The 25,069-nt window shown below is 39.4% G+C and overlaps 1 protein-coding gene across 6 annotated transcripts in view; it reads right to left on the reverse strand.

The window, feature by feature from the left end:
* The window catches only part of LOC120519123 (pleckstrin homology domain-containing family G member 3), a 182,570-nt gene that overhangs the window by 11,331 nt on the left and 146,170 nt on the right, over window positions 1-25,069 (reverse strand). For 3 of the 6 annotated variants that reach the window (XM_039742235.1, XM_039742236.1, XM_039742233.1), the window contains 10 exons: window positions 21,421-21,603; window positions 20,956-21,048; window positions 19,787-19,873; window positions 16,201-16,234; window positions 15,970-16,074; window positions 15,061-15,093; window positions 11,969-11,979; window positions 8,632-9,012; window positions 5,809-5,922; window positions 2,317-3,829 (listed from right to left, as the gene is read on the reverse strand). In XM_039742235.1, coding sequence (XP_039598169.1) covers window positions 2,317-3,829; window positions 5,809-5,922; window positions 8,632-9,012; window positions 11,969-11,979; window positions 15,061-15,093; window positions 15,970-16,074; window positions 16,201-16,234; window positions 19,787-19,873; window positions 20,956-21,048; window positions 21,421-21,603 — 2,554 coding nt within the window. The remainder of the gene's footprint in view (window positions 1-2,316; window positions 3,830-5,808; window positions 5,923-8,631; window positions 9,013-11,968; window positions 11,980-15,060; window positions 15,094-15,969; window positions 16,075-16,200; window positions 16,235-19,786; window positions 19,874-20,955; window positions 21,049-21,420; window positions 21,604-25,069) is intronic. The other 3 variants (XM_039742234.1, XM_039742237.1, XM_039742238.1) reach the window with 3 other exon arrangements.

Here is a 25,069-nt window from a genome sequence, read left to right on the forward strand (position 1 = left end):
TGAATTGAAAGATCAGAATTCACAAGTTAAGTCAAACTTTAATTTTTTTCTTTTATATGTTTTGTTTGTTATTGTGTTTCTTAAACACATATACATAGACCCAACACACACGTACAGCATTCACCCATCCACCACAATATTAAAACGACTGCCTGGTGAAGTGAATACCATGGATTATCTTGGAACAATGGCACCTGTCATGGGGTGGGATATGTTACGCAGCAACTGAACAGACACTTCTTGAAGGTGATGTGTTGGAAGCAGGAAAAATAGGCAAGCGCAAGGGTCTGAGCGACTTTCACAAGAGTCAAATTGTGATGGCTAGACGACTCGGTCAGAGTGTTTCCAAAATGGCAGGTCTCGTGGGGTTGTTCTTGGTATGCAGTGGTTAGTATGTGCCAAAAATGATCCAAGGACAAGGAGAACCAGTGAACTGACAACAGGGTCATGGACACCCAAGGCTCATTGATGTGCGTGGAGAGCAAAGACTAGACAGTCTGGTCCAATCCCACAAAAGAGCTACTGGTGCACAAACTGCGGAAAAACTTAATGCTGACCATGAGAGAAAGGTGTCAGAACACACAGTAGATCGGTCAGGACACTCATGCTGACCCCTATTCACTACTAAAAGCGCTTACAATGAGCATGTGAGCATCAGAACTGGACCATGGAGCAATGGAAGAAGGTGGCCTGGTCTGATGAATCAAGTCTTGTGGACAGTTGGGTGTGTGTGTGTGTCATTTACCTTGGGAAGAGATGGCAACAGGATTCACTATGGCAAGTTCTGCTGGGAAGCTTTGGGTCCTTGCCTTCATGTGGATGTTCCTTTTACATGTACTGCCCACCTAAACATTGTTGCAGACCATGTACACCCCTTCATGGCAACGGCAGTCACTGATGGCAGTGGCCTCTTTTTAAAAAAAAAAAAAAACAGGACAATGCATCCTTTCACCCTGCAAAAACTGTTCAGGAGTGGTTTGAGGAACATGACAAAGAGTTCAAGGTGTTGACGTGGCCTGCAAATTCCCCAGATCTCAATCTGATTGAGCATCTGTGGGATGTGCTGGGGAAACAAGTCCGATCCAAGGAGGCTCCATCACATACCACAGGATACCTTCAAAGGTCTCGTGCAGTCCCATGCCTTGATGTGTCACAGCTGTTTTGGCGGCATGAGGGGCACCTACACAATACTAGGCAGAAGCTTTTAATGTTCTGGTTGATTGGCATATATACTTGCATATACCAAACTTCCATTATCCTTATGTTATACATAAATGTAATTATTTTGCCTAATGCAAGAAGCATGTTTGAGTTATTTGTTGAAAAAAAATCCTATCACCATGTCAAACCAGAACAGAGGAAGTTAAAGTGTGTAATGTGGACTTTCACCATTTTGTGAACCTTGTGTGTAGATCTCTTCATATTTCTGCCGTCCTGGCTGATAAGTGAAGTAGAGAACTCTCACTCAAACTATATTAATTTGGCATTACTAGTTTGGGAGTCTTGCTAGTTGTTTTAATAAATTACCAATCTTGCCAAAGGCAAAACCGATAACTAAATCATCATTTAACCCCCTTACCTATAGGGTGGTCCAGATCTAATTATGCATTTTTCATTAGGCTATGACTTATTAAGTTTTTTACATAGAAAATCACCCGAAAAATCCCAGACCATCGAGAAGTGTGCAAACTGACGACATGAAGAATCGTCTTCTCGCCGAACTGGAATCGTCCTCGCATAAATCAAAGTCATCCAGATGATCTGAATCTGCATAATTAGATCTGGACCACCCTGTACAATGCTTGTCCCATTTCCCTTAAAGTCTTTAAACTAACACGACATTCTCAAACCAGTCTACCTCAGGGTCTCACTGGCTGAGGTTTGGGCTAGAGCCATCCCTGTCAGCACCAGGCACAAGGCAAGAGCCAAACCTGGACAGGGTGCCACTCCAGACCCACTGAAATATAAACCAATCTCTGCCAATACAGAATTGGTAATCCGTCTAACACTAACAACTGGAATACTTAGTGAAAATTTCACGCCATCATGAGGCGACTGTGGAAACTTGAAAGAGATGATCAGCTACGACAGGACTTGAATCAATCAAACCTCTGCACCACTGTAGAAATATTCTGAATGCCAATCCTGCTCCATTATGGTATTAGATGCATTTTGTCCCTTGTGTATGCCATGTGTTGGGGTTTTCTTTTAAATGTGTTTATAATTAAGGTAGAAATGATATCCTGGATATGTTCATCAACAACTATTAAAGAAATAATGTATTGTTGCAGCTGCTGTAGAGAAAACATTTCTCACCTTTACGTCTTGTGTCTGGCTTTTCCTCTTGCACAGAAGCCAGGTTTCTCCCCTGCAGCAGGCTCTCCATATTTCTTGATGCTCGCTGCGTCACTATTGGCTTTGTGCCTTTGATTTTTTGGCTGAACTGCCTGGCCAGTTGAAACACTTTATTCTTCACTTTGTCCATGTCTTGTAACAACATCTCATTCTCCATACTGGAAGGTAGACAGATAATTCTTGGGACTGGAGCCCTTGAGGTCCTTCCCACGTGCCTCTCACTTTCCCTTTGGAAAGTCTTGGTTGGAGACTTTTCAGACGACTCCTCTGTTATGGTACTTAGGTCACTCTCTTCACAAATCGTGAGTGGTTCACTGTACTCAAGGTGAGAATTCTTATATGGAAGGTGGGAGTTGAAACTTCCAGGGCCACAGACATCAAGTGGGACATTATTCTGTGAAACTCCTCTCTCTGTTCCATTAATCTCTCTTTCCATTTCTTCCCACACCTTGATCATATCACTTGAAGAGTAAAAATTCTCATTTGAATCTGGCTCCCGGCTTTTACCTTCATTAAAATATGGCTCAGTATCATTATTTTTAAGAATTTTGGCATCATCCTTCTCTCTACTCACAACTTTACAAGGTAACTCCTTGGTAAAGTCTGAATGAGAAGACTCAGTCCACGAAGATGGTCTGCTAATGGGGTTACTGGTACTTTTAGCTGTACTGTCTTCAGCCTTCTGTATTACAGGCTCCGATGGAGGATCCTCCTTAGGAATATTGTTGAATCTGCAAACGGAGTTCCTGACCATTCCTGCTGGGATATAGGAGAGGCTTTCTCTACGTCTGATACTAAAACTGGCATCTTGGTTTTCTGCATGTTCATAGTAAGTTTTAATCTTATTGATAAGAAGGCGGTCACTCCTTGACAATGTAGAGTCTCGTCTTCTGTTAATGGACTTATCAAACCCAAAGAGATTATCAGATGTTGGAGATAAGGACAACATGTTCTCCTGGCTGGATGCGGCTTTCAGGGCTGTCACATCTTGGCAGACCAAAGTACTAGTGGGCTCAGAAGAAGTGCTAATGTGTCTCTGCGCCCTCTCTATAGCTTCTAAGCTGAGAGCACTGTTGCTTCTGCTAGTCAGCCTTGGTGATGAGCAGCCAACTGACCTGCAGTCATCAAGGATCACGCTGCCACGTCTGGAGAGGCTGGTCAGGAATCGTTCAGCAATGGCACCCGCCTTATCCAGAACAGAAGGGGGTAAGATGTAATTTGGCTCATGTTCAGACCCTGCTTCCTCATCCTCAGAAGATTCAGATCCACTCTTGGTTTCTTCTACTGGGTCAAACGGCGTAGATTCTGGCAGCTCCTCTAGGTCGTATGGCACAAAATTAGGATGCTCTGTCGGTGATAAAAGGACGGGCTTATCTGTGCGTTCAGTATCTGCTGGATGGGCTTCGTCTAAAACTCCAGTCATGTTTTTCACTGAAGATTCTCTGTCAAGTGCCTGTTCAGACTCCGCAGGAATCTGTACATAAAAGAAAAAAAATCTTACCGAATCTGCCTTCAAAGAACGTCAAGTGAACTTTAATTAAAAACAAATCCACTTTTCACTCGGAGAGCAGTATGTCTGTGGTGTGCCTAGTTGTAGCCGAACATGATGATACAATGTACGGTAAAACTAGGTTCTATTGGAGCAGATTGACTGTTTATGGTTTGCAAAAACAACTCAATAATTCCATCCAATTTTAAATTTTATTAAACACATGCCACAAAGACATTTTTTTCTTTTGGCAGAATTACTGGTTTTAGTATCTACAGCTCTAAAACAAATATCTAATGAAGGTTTGTTGACCCCTCTTCTTTTAATTGTTCTCATAGACACTGCCAAAGAAAGCCTCCTTCAAATGGCTCATACAAAATCTACAAAAAGATCAGATTTTCTATTTTGCCCTCATGGGTTCATCTGTGAAGGTTTGGAATAAACGTTTGCTTAAAACAAGATTTTGAACAATATGGAGACTAAAACAAAGGAGAAAACACTTCACAAAACAGGTACATACAACATGTGCAAAACTCCCCAGTTAGGGTGAACAGATGGGTTCGGCAATAAAGGAGGGCACCGACAGTCAAAAAGGAGGACAAAAATGACCAAATATATTTTCCAACTCCAATCAACCGCTAACCGCTGTCCGTTGCGCCGTCGGGCGGAAATAGAATATAAGACAGTGTTGCCGGTTACTTGATGTTACAATTATTGATAAACGTGATAACGTAATGTCACGCAGATGAATGGAGAACGGCCGAAGGCTGCTCATTCTCGGTATATATCATTTGTAATTAGTCAAAAACGGTCAACTCTGTTCGTGATTTTGTGAAAGGAGGACATTTTAATAAATTTTTGGAATGCCTGGAGGACGGAGGAAATTATGTTAAAAAAAAAAAAAAGAGGACACTGGTCACCCTACACCCAGTTAAATTTCAACAGCATTTTTCCATCTTACGTAAACTGGATATCTTAAGCGTTCACCACAGTTACGGCTTAATCTGAAAATGTCAACTGATCATCGTACGTCACCCATAAGCACATTACGATGAAGACTGTGATAACGTTTGTATTGATAGTTTATAAATAGTTTTACCTAATGCTAACCTTGGTAGTACCCTAACACCCTAATACAATTCAATCATTATTACTGTAAAATGGCACAAAGAAAATGAGAAAAGCCTTCATGCCTAATACCTTGCTACTCAACATCACAGCCAAATTAAAGCAATAATCCTAGAAAAGTGGCTCTTAAATTTTTTATTCTCTTGATCCCACTTTGAGTAACGCTGGTCTTTGTTTCCTGTAACTGCTGCTATGCAGGCCTGAACTTTGCCAAAGTCCCCCTTTGAAAACCGCTGCTGATTGTCATTTGACAGTTTAATAAACACTGTCCTAGACCCACACAGGGCAATTACAGAATCACCAACGTAAGATGTACATCCTAACTCCATGTGGGAGTAAAAATAAACTACCAGAAGAGAAAAAAATAGGCAAAGAGGCGGATTATACAGACAAGAGCCAGGAGCAAACTTCAGATCCAGAACGTTGCTGGATATGGGAGGCAGCGGCAATAACCATTGTGTCTCCAAGATACTCAACATTAAGAAATAAGCTTAAGTTTTGGTGTAGGGTATATTTTAGTTTCAGTTATGCTATGTATTTATTGGCTGCCAATGTGACTGAAGAAGAAGACCTAAAGCATACAAACTGTTGAAAAACTATGTTCTAAGTTTTTACATCTCAAAAACATGTACAGTATATAAACCACACCCTGTCTGTAATTATAGCACAGAAATAAGGGAGCGCACACACAGCGAAAGCTTCCTGTAGGGGGATTGGGGGTCATTCTTGAACCTTTAGCACATAAAATAATTATGTCGAACAGAACTTGTAGACTAAAGTTTGTAACCTGAAATCTTCAGGTAAGTAACAGAAAAGCAAAGTAAAATGGACTTCACCTGGTCTGTCAGTGATCTGGACTCAGAATCACCATACAGCTTTCCTTTATCACATGGCACATTATTTTGACCCATGAAATGGCTTCCTTCTGACTGATCAGACCCATCTTCAGCCTAGTAGTAATATCGGGTAAAAAAAAAAAAAAACAGACAAATAGCAAAATAAAAACATACTATCTGAACAGTATTTTTTTTGTGACAAGCATCAAGGTGCCAAGTCCTTATATGGCTTGTTTTACAGCAACTTTTAAAAGGTGAAGCAATCCCATTACAACGTCTGACACACTAATTCTAACAGGATCTGAGGTATGTTTTACAGGATTCTAACCTTAAAAGAGCGGACTAGAAAGACAAACTAATCACATGAGCAGACACCTGACAAATGTGATACCTTCCAAAAAAAAAAAAAAAAAAAAAATATATATACTGTATATAAACTGCTCAAAAAATTAAAGGAACCCTTTTAAATGAGAGTATAACATCAAGTCAATGAACCTCCTGGGCTATTGATCTGGTCAGTGAAGTAGCACAGGGGCCTGTTCATCACTTTCAGCTGCTTTGGTGCACTAGAGGGGCAACAATGAGACGACCCCCAGAACAGGAATGACATTTTTCCCTCTTCATCTTTTCCGTTTTGTCACTCGTTTTACATTTGGCTACGGTCAGTGTCACTACTGGTAGCATGAGGCCATACCTGGACCCTACAGAGATGGCACAGGTAGTCCAACGTCTCCAGGATGGCAGGCACATCAATACATGCCTGCCATTGCCAGAAGGTTTGCTGTGTCTCTCAGCACAGTCTCAAGGGCATGAGGAGATTCCAGGAGACAGGCAGATCACTCTAGGAGAGCTGGACAGGGCCCCTCGTAGAAGGCCCTTAACCCATCAGCAGGACCCACCAGTATCTGCTCCTTTGGGCAAGAAGGAACAAGATGAGCACTGCCAGAGCCTACAAAATGACCTCCAGCAGGCAGACCACTAGTGTGAATGTCTCTGACCAAACAATCAGAAACAGACTTCATGAGGGAGGGTGGCTTGAGGGCTCAATGTCCTCCAGTGGGCCCTGTGCTCACTGCCTGCCTGGCACCTTGGAGCTCGATTAGCATTTGCCATAGAATATCAGAATTGGCAGGTCCACCACTGGCACCCTGTGCTTTTCACAGATGAGAGCAGGTTCACCCTGAGCACATGTGACAAATATGAAAGGGTCTGGAGAAGCCATGGAGAATGTTATGCTGCCTGCGACATCGTTCAGCATGACCGGTTTGGTGGGGGGGGGTCAGTGATGGTCAGTCTGGGGAGGCATATCGATAAGAGGAATGCACAGACCTCTACAGTGTAGACAACAGCACCTTGACTACCATCCTTGGACCCACTGTCAGACCCTATGCTGGTGCGGGGGGTCCTGGGTTCCTCCTGGTGCACAACAATGCCCGACCTCATGTGGCAAGAGGATGAAGGAATTGATACCACTGACTGGCCCCCACGCTCACTTGCCTGACCTCAATCCAATAGAACACCTCTGGGTGGGACATTATGTTTGGGTCCATCTGATGTCGCCAGGTTGCACCTCAGACTGTCCAGGAGCTCAGCGATGCCCTGGTCCAAATCTGGGAGGAGATCCCCCAGGACACCATCCGTTATCTCATTAGAAGTATGCCCACCCGAACGTTGTCAGGCATGCCTACAAGCACATAGGGGCCATACAAACTACCGAGTACGATTTGGAGTTGCTGCAATTAAATCTTGGCCAAATGGACTCGCCTGTCTGCTGCATCATTTTTTCCCGTTGATTTTCGGGGTGTCTCCGAGTTCAGTCCTCTCTCTGTAGGTTGATCATTTTCATTTCCATCCTTTCGTTCCTAACACATTACCGGATCAGTCCATAGCAGTAGAGATATCCAGCAGGATTTTTTTTTCCCCATTGAAATCTGATATGTTTTCAAAGCGTTCCTTTCATTTTTTTGAACAGTTTTATATACACACACACACACAGACATACACACATAATACACCTATGTCAAATTTGAATATCTAAAGTACTACAGCTTCAAAACAAGTTATACCTTTTTTTTGTTCTGGGTAAGAGTAAGAAGAACGGCCAGATGCAAGAACATAGAAGATTATCTACTGCATAACAAGTCAAATGTGTTATGCTTTTGCATTTTTAAACATATGTGCCAAGTACCTTCCTATCAAAGTGCATAAAAGATGCATTAATAATGGATGTTTTTTTTTAAATTACTCAATGCTTAAAAAAACACAACAAGGAGTTCCGCTGAATTGCCCCCCTTATCTAAAAGTATTTAAATGTTTTTCCAAACTCTGAGAAAACAATGTGACGAGGAGGACCTGCTTTGCACTGTTAAAAAAATAAGGTGAAAACAAAAGTCCTTGCAGATGTTACTAATGCGAACAAATTTATTTCTGGAAACAGACGCCTTACCACAAAATACTAGGAACTAAAATAAGAACAATTTAAAAAGTTACAGTAATCCTCTCAATTAATTTGTTTTGCGGATGACCATGTTAAACAGTTCTTTGAATATGAATGTTCACATTAACATTATACAGTGAAAGAAATGCATTTGTTATTAACAGTTGTTAGATAAATTACTTCCATGCAATTACTGCATGTAAGATATTAGTATAAAACCTCAACACCGCCATGCTTTCCCAAGATCCCACACACATGCTTCTGTTAGCACCTGCAGAGCCGTCAGACCCGGGTTAGTCATTGCACATGGCACAAGCAGACAAATGAGTGCTTGGCAAGAAGATAAATAAGGAAAAAAAGGACCTGTTGGAGACAGAGAGCCTCACCGTTGTAAACCGAGCAGAAAGCAAAGCCCTGGCCCTATAATGCCAGCAGGAGATCGCCGCCAACATAGAACTGGCAAAGTCTGCTACCTGGTCGTCCCCCAAAAGTATCTCGTCCTCATCAGACTCTGCTTCCTCAGCCTTGCAGGCTGAGCCCAGGGGCCTAAGCCTGGGCTCTTCACTAGGATTAAGATGGTCAAGAGACTCTTTACTGAAGCTCATCTCTTCGCAGTCTGCCCCTTCCTCATCCTCCTCCTCCTCCTCCTCCTCCACGCTAGGTCTTTCAATCTCAGTGTCTCCTAGGCTGGAGCACAGGGTGCTGGCACTGCCCCCAGAGTGCAGGATTCCCATTGTGGTTTCAAGTGACCCTTCACTGTCTGCGTGCTGCATGAAGTCAAACAGTTTTTAGTTTCAGTTTGCCTCAGGGATATTTATAGCACACTAACAATTATACTGAGATTAACACAGGAGAGAAAAATAAAGTTCTCTTAGTGCTGGAAAAATAGCTGAGCACCGAAAGAAACATCTTCTACCACTTATGAAATTTTACTTGAACGATAAAAAGCTCACCTTTAATAAAAAGGTTACATTCTCATACACTTGAAGAAATAAAAGGTTTTAATGAAGCAACCAAGCTTCTAGAGGACAAAAAAACCAAAAAAAAAAACCAAAAACCTCTCATTGGAATTACAAATCTTTAAATGGATGAGCCGAAAAAACGCACAGGGAAGGGGAAAAAAAAACAACTTTCTAGAACTTTGTAGAAACATTTTGTGTATGTCCATGCAATAATTTAAAACAAAGTACAGGTGTGTAAAAAGTGATAAATCAAGGGTCGTGCTCAAGGCTGTGACAGCAGGTGCAGAAATGGAAGAGTGACACCACACAACAAATGACATTGTCTTGTTAACTTTGAAAACATTACCACACGTAGATTAATGACAGATATGGCTCTGGTCTTTAAAAACAAATGTCAATGCAGAATTTACACTTTAACAACAAATATTAGACGAAATGAAATGACTACTACTAGAACTCCAGGGATTTCATTGAAACTGTAAAACTACACATTCTTTATAAAAACGTTTACATTTTGTAATATAAGGTAATGTCCAGATCTGAAGGCAAATTAGAAATCATGTGAAAAAAAATACAGCCATGCTATTTGCTAATACAGCAAATACTGTGATTTATAAAACATGAAAGACAACATTTGATGAAAAATAATTTACATTATCTGACAGCCTTAGAGAAAAAAAAAACCAAAACTGTATTAATATATAGCAGCTTCATTAATACAGATTAGTTAAAACATAGCTATCCACAATTATAGAATAACAGTAGCTCTAATCAGTTTTTAAATAATGTTACACATACCCCATGATGATTTCCTTTTTACATGAAGAATACGCATGTTTGACTTTACCCATCACGTAATTAAAGATGCTGGTGACATCTGTCACCACGTGGTGTTACAACGCTGGACTGAAAACATCCAAGATGACCAAGAACACCCTGGCCTGTCTTTAACAACTTTCTGCTTCAGTCTCAGAATTTCTATGTCTCTAAGCATATTGGCGACGTAGGCTGCAGCACGGACACTATGGCAGAGGAGGAGTGAAGTGTTTGCTGCAAGCTGAAAAGCAAAACTTTATTTTTTTTTTTTTTTTCAATTTGATGGAATTCTTCATCCAGTTTAGGTCAGTGAGGACTGACGTCTGAGGATTAAATTCGAATATCACTACAGATACGAATCTGTTAACCTTTTGGATCGATCCTGACAAAGACACTTAGTAAGAGTACTCCACTACGTTTTTATACTTACAAAGACAGGATAATTCAATTTAATGATTAACTACAGAAAGGTGGATTCACATGAAGACTGTTTTTTTATATGATAGTAAATGATAAAGAGACATATAATTTAAACTTTTTGTCATTTATTTAATTTTCTTTTATGATACTAGGGGGCTTCGCTTGCCCACCCCCGGGTTTGGTTTACCGGATATATAATTTAAAGAGATTGTTAGTTTCATGGGAATTGTTACATATGGATTATTTTCACTTTTATTTTAAAACTTTTGTAAAAACAATACTTTATTTCCGGCCCCAGGCGTGGTTACGTCTCTTTCTCGCAGGACGTATAACACTGCTCGCGTTGTGAAGGGGGACGCTAAGGAGATGCCGTCGGATCATCTGCTGTCTTTCTGCTGCTGGCGAGCTGCCTCTTCTCGCTGCCCGATCATTTCAAAGCCTGTACAGCAGCTGTCCTTTTGCCACTTTGCATCTCTGCCTCTTACGTTGTGAAGGTTGGGGGGGTTTGGCAAGGGTTAGGTTGGCTGAACGCACACTAAGGAGAAGCAGTCTGATCATCTGCTGGCTTTTTGCTGCTGGCGAGCTGCGTGTTCTGCTTGTCGTTGTTTTAAGAGCTGGGAGCACACGAAGCGTGTCTGCCAACAGCAATCCAACAACTGCTAAGTTAGATGTCCATGGACTTGTTTTAAATGATGTCTCACTGCCTTGTCTCGTGTGACATTGTAAAAACAATACTTGTCCTTTATTTCCGGCCCCGGGTGTGGTTAAATGTCTTTCTCGCAGGGAGTATAATGCTGCTCGCGTTGTCAAGGGGTGGGGGTGGGGCTGAACGCATGCTAAGAAGGTGCCGTCGGATCGTCTGCTGTCTTTCTGCTGCTGTTGTGCTGCCCGTTGATCATTTTAAAGCCTGTACAGCAGCTGTCCTTTTGCCACTTTGTGTCTCTGCCGCTCTTGTCGTGAAGGGGGGGCGGCTGAACGCATACTAAGGAAAAAGGTTGGGTTTCTGCTGCTGGCGAGCTGCGTGTTTTGCTTGTCGCTTGTCATTGTTTTAAGAGCTGGGAGCAAGTTAAAGTGTCTCTCATGGGACTTCAAATTGTCTTCTGAGAAGATCACGTCTCGTCTCCCTAGTCTCCCTCCCAAAGATTTTTTTTTATAATAGAGAGAAAAGTTATTCAGTCCTCTAAAATGTAAAATATGTTGGGTTTGCCACACCAATTAGATGTAACTTTCACTTGCAGAAGATTAAATGGTGGTAGCAGCTCCTCTGAATACTTTCCTACACCCTGTTATGTATACTGCATATAAACACATATACAGCTACCACATTTGTTTCCTTTCTTCACATTTACATGCAAGTTTGCTGAAGGGCATGTAGAATACATAAAAAAGTATCTTACACTTTATACAGCATAAACTGAAAAACAGACACACATATTTCAACTTAAATTGATTTTTCAGCATATTTACTCCTTAAGATAGTAATGAAAGACAGAAAGTCATTAATAGTGAAAGTAAGTAGTCTTACCTTGAGAACAGCTAAAAAGTTCACAGGCCCAACAGCAGCACCAGCAAAGGAAAAAGGGGAAACAAACATTCTTAAAAACACATACTACAACTAATTGATCCCAATAGTAGATTTGGATTTAAATTAATTTATTTTACAGGTACTAAGGATATTGACTAGCTACATAAAACTCCACTAATCTAGAGTTAAAAAATATACCATAATGGTTGGATATCTATGCAATTTTCTTACCTTACCAAGTTAGAGAAAAAAAAAACTGTATTCAAAGACAAAATTTACGACAACTGCAATTATGCAATTAACCACTTCTGACTAACAGTATCTAAACTGTACAATACTTGAAGACCTAGGTAGAAAAACAGGCCTCAGACTGCTTTGTCATCGTCATTCGTCAAATTCCTTGTTGAAACAAGAAGCCTGACGCAGTTCTCTGTAGTACACATCAAACATGCCGGACCCTGAAGGAAATTACCTGTCAACTTCTAGAATGAGGAAATTTGTCAACAAAGGCTGTAGTTGCCATTCAGAAAACCTGATCCAGAAATTTCACCTGATCATAAGATCTAAAATAATTCCTGGCTACCTGTACCACTTGAACATATGTCTGAACAATACCTGGCTGACATTAATCAAACCAAACCATGACACCCTCTTATCAATTAATGATGTACGTAATTATATACTAGAAATCTGAAAAATGTCTAAAAATTGTGCTCTACAATGAAGGAGTTAATTCTCCCTTCAAGTTTAAAGTTTAAATTCTTAATTGTGAGTACCACAAAATATGGCTGCACGTCATCCATTTTGTAGCCGATTCCACACTACTACATGAAAGTCTTTTTTTATGAGGAAAGTGAGCAGAAGTTGTAGTGAAACAGCAAAGACGTGGCCTGTGTATGGTGGCAGATAGCGCTTGGTGTCCTGACAGAATAATAAAAGTTCTGGACTTGTGCTCCTTCCTAGAAGGTTATGCAATTTTAGTTTCTCATCATTAGTTCTGCTGATGAATTAAATGTGTCTCAGTAAAGTGGGGGCATTGTGGGCAACAAATAGTACATATGAATGAATCGGTTTGAAATTCATAGTGAATAATATGAACTGTAATGCAAGAAATACAATCCATTTTGATTGTTATTGGACATGACAAGTCACACTGAAAATAATGTAAAATGTAATAGCTTTTAAAGTACATTCAGTGACAATTTCGCCTTTACTATAACATAACTTGAATAATTTTGTCAGTTGTCTAGTTTTAAAACCACCACACAACAACAGAGATATTGAAAAATATACAATCTAATGATGCCAAGCTCACTACTGTAATGCTTACACAAGAGTATTCAGTGTGTGTACCTAATATCTTAAATTTAGAAACTTTCATTACAAAGCAAAAAGAAGATTTTAGAATTGTGGGCACATTTAGTAAAAATAAAAAAGAAATACTGAGACAAGTATTCAGATCCTTGCTTCAGTACTATCTTAAGCACTGCTGGCAGGCTAGATGGGGACCCTCGGTGAACATCTCCTTGCAGGTCTCATCAGAGATGTTCAGTTAGGTTGACGTCCAGGATCTGGCTGGGCATGTCCAGGATATTCCAAGAGTTGTCCTTAAGCCACTCCTGTGTTGTCTCTGTTTTGTGACTAGGCGCCCTGTCCTATTGGAAGGTGAACCTTCAGCCCAGCACTGTGGAGCAGGTTTTCATTAAGAACATCTCTGTGCTTTTCTCTGTTTAGCTTTCTGTCAACCTTACCTACCCTTTCAATCCATCCATCCATCCATTTTCTAACCCGCTGAATCCGAATACAGGGTCACGGGGGTCTGCTGGAGCCAATCCCAGCCAACACAGGGCACAAGGCAGGAACCAATCCTGGGCAGGGTGCCAACCCACCGCAGGACACACACAAACAATTTAGAATCGCCAATCCACCTAACCTGCATGTCTTTAGACTGTGGGAGGAAACCGGAGCGCCCGGAGGAAACCCACGCAGACACGGGGAGAACATGCAAACTCCACGCAGGGAGGACCCGGGAAGCGAACCCAGGTCTCCTAACTGCGAGGCAGCAGCGCTACCACTGCGCCACCGTGCCGCCCCCTTTCAATCCCTGTTGCTAAAAAAAACAAAAACAAAAAACTCAACAGAATGATGCTGCCATCATCGTGCTTCACATTTGGAATAGTATTGTGTAGGCTATAAGTCGTGCTTAGTTTCCTTCAGACATGATGCTGGTTTCTCACAGTCTGAGAATATTTAGGCGCCTTTTTGCAAACTCCAAGCAGGCTTTAATGTGTCTTCTGCTGAGGAGAACCTTCAGTGTGGTTTTAAAACCTAGATGAGTGAAGTGTTGCAGTGATGATTGTCCTTCTGGAAGTTTCTCACATCTCCACAAAGGTTCTCTGCACCTCAGCCAGAAGGACCATTGAGATTCTTTGTCACCTGTCTTACTAAGACCTTTCTCCCACGATTGCACTGTTTAGCTGGGTGGCCAGCTCTAGGAAAAGTTTCTGTTTAAGAATTATGGATTCCATTGTGCTCTTGAGAACCTTCAAAGCTGCAGGAATTCCTCAGATCTCTGCCACAATACAATCCTGTCTCTAAACTCTGCTGGTGATTCTTTAAAGACTTGATTTTTGCTCTGATACACATTGTCAGCCTTCTATAGACCGATGTACAGTTTCTACTCAAGTGCAATCATTTGACTTTACCACAGGTGGACTTCAAACAAGGCGTACAAACATCTCAGGGATTACTAGAATGTGATTCTGTAACACTTGAATTGGCTCAGGTACAAAGGGTCTGAATACTTGTGCACATGTGATATTTCAGGTTTTTATTTTTAAGAAATTTGCCAAAGTGTATAAAATCCTGTTTCGTTGTTATTCTGGGTTATTAAATGCTGCCAGATGTAGAGAAAATTTAATCTTAATTATTTTAGCATAAGTTTAGAAATACTTTGTAAATACACTGTATAGTGGATAGATTTAATGGGCACCTATTCTATTTCAGATCATGCCCAACCTCTGAAAATACCTGAATATTGGCAGAAATGCATTTATGCTGGAATATTTATATTAAAAAGAATATTGGTTTACCTTTTACAGTTGGTAGTATGTGCTTGGGAGGATCTAATAAGTAAAAAGAGAAAAATCAGATACTATTAACTTGAAAAACGTCACTGGTGGTAATTTTTAAGGAATTGTAGCACTTTGTACATGTTCTCTTAATAAAAGAAATGAACAGGCACGTCATCACTTTACTTATACAACGGATTATAAAGTTGAACACTGTTACAAGACATGCAGGAGAAAAACTTGTAAGCAAACTTATATGGGACCAAGAAGCACTGAATTATATTAAATGACAATGACTTCAGCCTCATTTGAAATATGCATTACTTTTTCTTTTTTTAATGGTGGACAGGGGCAAAAATGCATAGTTCTGCATAATGATGGTACCTTTTCAACATTAAGGTACCAGACTGACATATAAAGTCAAAATTATGTATCTGTTCTATTTAACTTAAAAAGCAAAAACAGTTTCCTGTTCATATGGCAGTTACTGAAAGGAAATAAACTGAAGTGCTAAAAGTCATCAACTCTCCATTCAACCACAAGAAACAGCCTGGCTAATGCAGATCTGAGGCAGCCCCTCTGGTTCAAGAGTTATCAAAGATTCCTACACCCTGACTGACAGACAGACAGACAGATATGGTTTTCTCAATTAGTGTATTTTTTGCTACTATTGTTCACCAAAAGTACTGCATAAGAATATAAAATGATGATTAGTAAGTTACATTATCTATTATCATCATCATCAAGTCAAGTCAAGTTGGGGGGCATGCACTGGTACAGCGTATTGCCACACCCACTACATGACAAAACAACTCAGGATCCCGGTTGGCAACCCCCCAGGCATAATCATCATCATTATTATTATTAATTGTCCAAATTCTTCTTGCCTCAATACTCTAAAAACTGAGGCTATGCATGACCTCTTCTCACCTGACTGCCGTCTGCCTTTCTGATTGGCTGCTCTGCCATCCTCAGGGAAGTCACTAGACCAGGATTTTTTTAACCTCTCTGGACTGTACTTGTATTTAGAAGGATCTGTGAAAGTAGGATACACAAAATGGAGCGAATATTATTCAATTTCAAAGTGTTTATAGTGATACATAAGCAGCAGTTAACCTATTTAAACTAATAGAAAAACTAATTGTTCAAAATTGTACTTACAGATTGAATTGATTTCCAAGATGGCTTCCTTAGCCTAGAATGAAATGAAGTTGTAACCCATTACCACCCAGCCAATGTATAACATTCTTTTGTTTTGCTTCATTAAATAAAATTTTAAAAGTCTATAATTTTAAAGATTGTTCTGTTAATCAATTATCTTCCATAGAGATCTTTTTAAAAGATGACATACACAGTAACTTGCAAAAGTAGTCTGACTCTTGACCAATTCCCAAATGTTACCAAATAAAAATAATACAGAACACATAATTTTTTTTTTAAAGCATCAAAACTTAAAAATAGCTTGTATGTCATTTTTTACGTTAGAAATAAATCCTAAGAAATAAAAATATAACACAGTTTGTTTAAGTATACAACCCCTGGGTTGTGGAAGCTCTGCATTCACAGAAGTAAAAAAAAAAAACCAAGTGCCATCAAATCGGCCTCCAACAGTGACTCATTTAAATAACTGACACCATTTATGGATAAAAAAAAATAAAGGTTATGAATCTGAATGGCAGCTGCAAAAATGAAAAGCAAAGATCATTCAGTTAGAGATAAAGTACTGTAATATGAATGCATAAATTATGAAAAGAGTACAAAACAATATATTTTGTCCCAGTGACTACTGTTGGCTCAATTATCTGGAAGCAGAAGCTAACTAAGTCAGACCATACAGGTGCTTCTTGGAAAAGACCACCCACTAAAAGTCACTGCACAGACAAGTAGGAGGTTTGTGAAAGAAGCCACAAAGAGACCAACGGTCACTTTCAAGGAGCTGCAGAGATCAGTAGCTGAGACTGGTGTAGAGGTGCGCCAGTCCATCAATTCAAGACGTTTTGCACAGCACTCCTTTATATTTGGGGATGCTACTAACCAAGAATAGCCAAATGAAAGCACATCTAGAGTTTGCCAAAAGGTGTGAGACTGAGGGGTCTGTTTGGGTACTGGCTTTGTGCTCACGTAAGGCTAAGATAGAGCTTTACGGCCAAAGCAAATGTAACAATGCTCACAACTCACTAAACACCATACTTGCAATAGAGTATGGTGATGGTAGCAGCATGCGATGGAGTTGCTTTTCTATTAATAAGGACTGGGCATCTGGTTAAAATACAAACAAATAATGCATGAGAACCTGTTTAAATCTGCAAAAAAAAAAAAAAAAAAGACAGCTGTGAATCAGTGGCATGCAGAATGCACCACAGTCATAACGTACAACTAGGTCGCTGAGAGGCAAGTGGGTTCAAATGGCACACACCCTCCTCCTCTTCCTCGAGTGTCTGCCACCCTCTTAATCCTACCATCTCAAAAGACTTTTGTTACTCCACCTCAAGTACGGATCTCGTCACAAATGGGCCATTTACTCGCTTATTATTTGCCCTAGACAAAAACTGAATAGGACTTTATTTTTGTTTGTAACAAAAATGAGCATTCAGGAAAGAGGGAATGGATTTTTGATATGAGCAACCACTAAAGATTTACTGAGCAGCAGCAAACGTAAAAAGCTCACTTCTTTATAAATGTTAAATATTCACAAATTCTCAGTAATTACTGTGGACAACATACAGTCGTGGTCAAAGGTTTTGAGACTAACCCTAGTGTTGGTTTTCATAAAGTTTGCTGCTTCAGTGTTTTTAGATCTTTTTGTCAGATGTTTCTATGGTGTACTAAAGTAGAACTACAAGCATTTCATAAGTTTCAAAGGCTTTTATTAACAATTACATTAAGTTTATGCAAAGAGTCCACATTTGCAGTTTTGGCCCTTCTTTATTTTTCAAGACCTTTGCAATTCACCCCTGGCATGTTGTCAGTCAACTTCTGGGCCAAATCTTGATTGATGACAGCTGCCCATTCTTGCATAATCAATGCTTGGAGTTTGTCAGAATTGGTGGGTTTGTCCACCCGCCTCTTGAGGATTGGCCACAAGTTCTCAATGGGATTAAGGGCTGGGGAGTTTTCTGGCCATGGACTCAAAATTTTGATATTTTGTTCCCTGAGCCACTTAGTTATCACTTTTGCCTTATTGGCCCCATGCTCCATCCTGCTGGAAAAGGCCTTGTTGGTCACCAAACTGTTCTTGCATGGTTGGGAGACGTTGCTCTCAGAGGATGTTTTGGTACCATTCTTTATTTTACAATAGTAAACACCATAAACTGGCACAATTCTGTTAAGTAACTGTTTCGAAATCTTTTGAAGTAAAAAATAAAAAACAATCACATCCACATCATGTAGTATTCTAGACAAAGACACTTACATACACGTGCCTTATATTAGGAGTACAGTGATCCCTCGCTATATCACGCTTCGACTTTCGCGGCTTCACTCTATCGCCATTTTTTTCTCATACACGCTTAATTCACTGCGCATGCGCTTTCTGAGAACTTTTATCTAAGCCCCACGATGGCTCCTAAACGTGCTGCTTTTTCTAAGCCTTCTGACAATAAAACTAAGCGCTGGAGGAAGATGCTTACTATCCAGGAGAAGGTGAAACTCCTGGATATGATTAAAGATGGCAATACCCTACAAAAGCCTCCTCACGCATATGAAAAGACAGCGCCAGCAACTGCCTATCAAGATGTTCTTCAGCCGCGCACCCAGACACCCGCTGCCTACTCCTAGTACTCCTTCACCGGAAGAAGACGACGACGCACCTGCTGAAGATACTGCACCACCTCTGAAGACTCTTTACTGAGGTCGTGCCTTCATAGGTTAGTGGTTGTGTGTAAGAACTGTGTGTGTGTGTGTGTAATTAAATGTACAGTACAATAATCTACTATATAAAAGCGCTTGGGATTGTCCTTCTGTCCCGTGAGTGCAAAGCGTAGCGGTATTCCGCTTATCACAGACTTACTACTTGCGGCTTGAGTGCGAGTGACGCAATGTGAGCAGAGTTCTGGTGCTCTCATCGTTCCCTTGCTTTTGTGCGCGATGCGCTGGAAAAATAGACAAAATCATGTCTCTGGAAATAATTAATGTTGATGGAGTACAAATGCCTCACCACGTAGTAAATATCAGGGGAGATGGTGCTTGCTTATTCTCATCTATAGCTTATTTAGTGCATGAAACTCCGTCTTTAGCGGTACAGATTCGGGCTGACATTGTACGACTTTGGACAGGCACTCGAGGGATAAAAAACTTAGGTTTTCGGGAGATGTTATGAATGGGCACTTTGATGTTCTCTGCCTGATGTACACATGGAGCGCACAAAAATTGATGATAAAAGTCGGTTGCCTTAAAAGGTGGGTGAGCCTAGTAATAATATATTTGTAACATCTAATATGTCTTATGTTCTCTTATTTTGTCTAATATATTGGGTAATACGAGTGTAATGGTGACTAAAGGGTGTTATTTCATGTCTAGAGGGCTCTAATAATGTTAAAAAACATATTTAGAAGGTCGTAAACAGGTTTTCTATACTCTAACTGCGAAAATATTCGATTTATAAATAAAGAATTCTACTTCGCGAAAATTCATTTATCACGGTAGAGTCTGGAACGGATTAACCGTGATAAACGAGGGTTCACTGTATTATGATTATCTCATTTAAAGTTATGGAGCCCTTTGTACATATAAAAATGACGGAATATACCTTTTGTGGAATGAGAGCTTGGTGGTTTTCCAGAATAAGCCTCTTAATATGATGTGTCCACAGCTTCTTCTCTTCAATGGTCCTGGCCTTTGAATGAAACAAGCCAACAGTGAGCAGGGCACTTATTTCACTGTTACAGAAAACACTGTGCAAATCTTCATTACAGAATTCATTGATGATGGATTTATTCTTGACAATAAAATAAAAATAAAACTTCAGTCTGATCAGCTGCTTTCACTGCAAACGTTTTCTATGGTGGATGATATTAGATCTTCATCCAAAACATGCTTAATATTAATTATTTCACTTATATAGCAAATACAATTATGCAGTACCAAAGGCCTCTTCTGAAAAAGTAACCGGCCTCTTGGACTTAAAACATTTTAAACAGCCAGAACAGCTCTTACCACTCCGTCTGTCATGCTGCACGAAAGGAATTGTGTTCAACTTGTAGCATTTTTTTCCCCCCAAACTATTCATTTTCGAAACAATACTTTTGTGATCAGTATGACCGCCTTACTACATGCCTCATTAGCACCTGACACAACTTGCGACAAGAATTCAACATTTCCAAGATGGCAAGCATTCCTATTCTTGATGCAGCAATAAATTCCCAAATTTTTGAAATGAACACCCAACATGCTTGGCTTAAGGGTATGAAATTCTTATTGTGGTAGCACAAGCACTTTTCTAAGCCTCTGCTAGAAAACTAGAATGTTATTCCACAACTCATGAGGATGATTATTCAGATGATTGTGGGAAATCCCAAAATGGGCACTAATATTCTTACTAGTATGTAGTGGTTTTTTTTTTGGTAATTCTTCTCTTTTGGGTAATTAGCTACAGGTCGATTTTTGACTAGTGCTTTTTTTGGAAGGTGAATTCATAATATATCCCGACAGGAGAAAGTACACCTTGCTTAGGAGAGATTTTTGATGTTAAAATAAAGTTTCAAATAGTCTTTATTTTGAAAGAAAAAAAAATGAAACTGTGGTTTGATGGAACCACAAACCATTAGAAATGGTGCTCCTCCTCTATATACGAGAAAAAATGAAAAGACTTTAACAAATTACAGTGGAAAAACATAGTCATGCAGAAAATTCACCAAGCGGAGAGAATATCCTTTAACATCAGTCTATGCAATGTCGATAAAAAGAGTTTCGCCTGACCTGCAAAGTGAAAGGCTGTTTAGGACGTTTGTAGTGCATAACACTGAAAGTGAGGGAATCCTTTGCTTTTTCTGTCATCATCAGAGTGGAGCACTACAAAACAACAGATAAAAATAAATCAAGTTACTGTCAAATAACACAGGGTCATCCTAGCAGGCAGAGGGTGCAAGGAAGGAACAAATCCCGGGCAGGGCGCCAGCCCACCGCAGGGCACACACACACCACACACACACACACTAGGGACAATTTACAATCGCCAATCCACCTAACCTGCATGTCTTTCGACTGTGGGAGGAAACCCACGCAGACACGGGGAGAACATGCAAACTCCACGCAGGGAGGACCCGGGAAGTGAACCTGGGTCTCCTAACTGCGAGGCAGCAGCGCTACCCACTGTGCTACCATGCTGCCCCAAATAAATGTTACAACTGAAAATATTACTTAACAAAAACAGAGAGAACTTACTGAAATGTGTGTTTTGTAGACATAATGCTCTCCTCGCTTTTTAGTGATGAGCAAAATCTTGTCAAAAAGAAAAAGAGTCCGCTCATTTTTGGCCCGATGAAGTCGAAAAGTGCTTTCAAGAACAAGTTCCCCATATGTTGTTAGGTCAGGACCTTTCCAATTGATCAGCAAAGACTGAACCTCCTGCAAAAGAGACACAAACAAAAATGTTTTGCTTACTAAATTATTGAATACACAAAATAGTTAAAACTACTACCGAAAAAAACCTGTGTAAGAGAAAGCATGCAACCTATTAATTCTTAAATATCCAATGATAATTAATGATAATTAGTCAAGAAAGAAAACAAAGATTAGACTCCACTACCAAATAAGAAAAGGTTACGCTACTAGTTCATTTCAAATTCTGTACTGTAAGTGCTCATGTACATTTAGAGCTAGACGTATTTAGCACACCGTTTTAAACATACACTACTGTATATTAACAAAAAGCTTCAAACTGTAGTTGGTATAACCGGCTGGGACAGCAATCAGGGATGCATTTTCAACTTAATAAATATGGTTCAAATACACGTTTTCTTAAAAAATAAATAAATAAAAGTAAGGCATTTATTGCATTTTTGTTACACTAGTGTAACACAACAGATAAAATTAAATGTGAATCTGAATGCTAAATGTTAAAAAAAAATAATTGTTCAAAGATTTGCATTTAAAAAAAAAAAACAAAACAGGAGATGTCCCAAGACCAACAAAGGCAATCTATGAAAAGTAACATTAAGGGAAAAACTTGTTCACAGAGAAGGTTTGCTAAAATAATATTAACAACATTGTTATCACTAATGATAATACAAGAGGCAACTGTAGACAAGGTAGATTTCCTGGTGACTCAATAAAACTGCAGATTATCTTTAAAACAATTTTTAATTAGAGTACAACCACTGCTATAAAAATCCCATTTTTCAAAACAAGATTTGCTTTTGCCATAAATGTCAAAATTCTTCACAAAATTCCTTACTGTAGTCATAACTTTATATTAGACAAGTGTTTATGTAAGCTATTTGTTTTCTTCATTTAAACTCAGTTGTTTAAGATTATAGAATTTTTTACTGGTTAATTTAATTTTGTCTGGACCTGTGCACAAAAAATAAATGTCAAACAAGTTGGGACATTAATCCATTCTAGTTTACAAAACATGCTGCCGATGTCCCACGCAAAGCAAAATATGCACACAAATTCGTCATGCTGCAAAGCGACAGCAGAGGCACGTCAATGACTTTCTGTTAAAAAATAAGAAGTTTCAATAAATACTGAGATTCTCTAAGACCTGTGGGACCACTGGCTACGTGACACTTTCATGAAAATAGGATCAATGGAATTGTAAACATTTCATATCAACCCAAACTTGTGATGTCAGGTATCTGAAAATACCTTCAGTGAGGTAAACAGGGCTACAATTTTTAAATCAGAAATACAAACATATAACTAGGAATAACAAACAATACCGTGATGATTATTAAGAAATATGCAACAATAGCTGAATGCTGTAACTCTGTCCAGTTTATTTTCTGATTCACTCCCTAGCATTCCTAATCTCAATTTTGGCAGACTGACAGATGAGATTGGGTGCCTGACTGCCATAATTCATTAGTTTATCTCAAACTCAAACACTCAATACTCAAAAAAAGGAGTAGGAGACACACACAGTGATATTTGAGAAGTGAAATGAAGTTTATTGGATTTACAGAAAGTGTGCAATAATTGTTCAAACAAAATCAGGCAGGTACATAAATTTGGGCACCACAAAAAAGAAATGAAATTAATATTTAGTAGATCCACCTTTTGCAGAAATTACAGCCTCTAAACGCTTCCTGTAGGTTCCAATGAGAGTCTGGATTGTGGTTGAAGGTATTTTGGACCATTCCTCTTTACAAAACATCTCTAGTTCATTCAGGTTTGATGGCTTCCGAGCATGGACAGCTCTCTTTAACTCACACCACAGATTTTCAATTATATTCAGGTCTGGGGACTGAGATGGCCATTCCAGAACGTTGTACTTGTTCCTCTGCATGAATGCCTTAGTGGATTTTGAGCAGTGTTTCGGGTCGTTGTCTTGTTGAAAGATCCAGCCCCGGCGCAGCTTCAGCTTTGTCACTGATTCCTGGACATTGGTCTCCAGAATCTGCTGATACTGAGTGGAATCCATGCCCCTCAACTTTGAAAAGATTCCCAGTCCCTGCACTGGCCACACAGCCCCACAGCATGATGGAACCACCACCATATTTTACTGTAGGTAGCAGGTGTTTTTCTTGGAATGCTGTGTTCTTTTTCCTCCATGCATAACGCCCTTGTTATGCCCAAATAACTCAATTTTAGTTTCATCAGTCCACAGCACCTTATTCCAAAATGAAGCTGGCTTGTCCAAATGTGCTTGAGCAGACCTCAAGCGGCTCTGTTTGTGCTTCCTCTGCATCACTCTCGCATACAGCATCTCCTTGTGTAAAGTGCGAATGGTTGAGCGATGCACAGTGACTCCATCTGCTGCAAGATGATGTTGTAGGTCTTTGGTGCTGGTCTGTGGGTTGACTCTGACTGTTCTCACCATTCGCCGCTTCTGTCTATCCAAATCTTTCTTGGTCTGCCACTTGAGCCTTAACTTGAACTGAGCCTGTGGTCTTCCATTTCCTCAATATGTTCCTAACTGTGGAAACAGACAGCTTAAATCTCTGGGACAGCTTTCTGTATCCTTCCCCTAAACCATGATGGTGAACAATCTTTGTCTTCAGGTCATTTGAGAGTTGTTTTGTGACCCCCATGTTGCTACTCTTCAGAGAAAATTAAAGGAGGAGGGAAACTTACAATTGACCCCCTTAAATACTCGGATTCACCTGTGTATGTAGGTCAGGGGTCACTGAGCTTACAAAGCCAATTTGAGTTCCAATAATTAGTTCTAAAAGTTTTGGAATCAATAAAATGACAACGGTGCCCAAATTTATGCACCTGCCTGATTTTGTTTGAACAATTATTGCACACTTTCTGTAAATCCAATAAACTTCATTTCACTTCTCAAATATCACTGTGTGTGTCTCCTATATGATATATTTAACTGACATTTTGTATCGTAACAACCAACGATTTATACAGGAAAATAATGACTATTAACAAGGTTGCCCAAACTTTTGCATCCCACTGTATATATATACACATATATATACACACATACATATACATATATATATACATATATATATATATATACATATACATATATATATACATATATATATATACATATACATATATATATACATATATATATATATATATATATATATATATACATATATATATATATATATATATATACACATATATATATATATATATATATATACATATATATATATACATATATATATATATATATATATATATATATATACATATACATATACATATATATATATATATATATATATAAATATATATATGCTAACATTACTCAAAGTTATTGTCTGCTTTTACATGCATTTTTTATCACTCTTTAATTTAATATTGTTTTTTGTATCAGTATACTGCTGCTGGATTATGTGAATTTCCCCCTGGGATTAATAAAGTATCTATCTATAACTTTGATTACTCTGTTAATAGTCCT

The sequence above is a fragment of the Polypterus senegalus genome, chromosome 18 (assembly GCF_016835505.1).
Source record: "Polypterus senegalus isolate Bchr_013 chromosome 18, ASM1683550v1, whole genome shotgun sequence".
Classification (NCBI taxonomy): Eukaryota; Metazoa; Chordata; class Cladistia; order Polypteriformes; family Polypteridae; genus Polypterus; species Polypterus senegalus.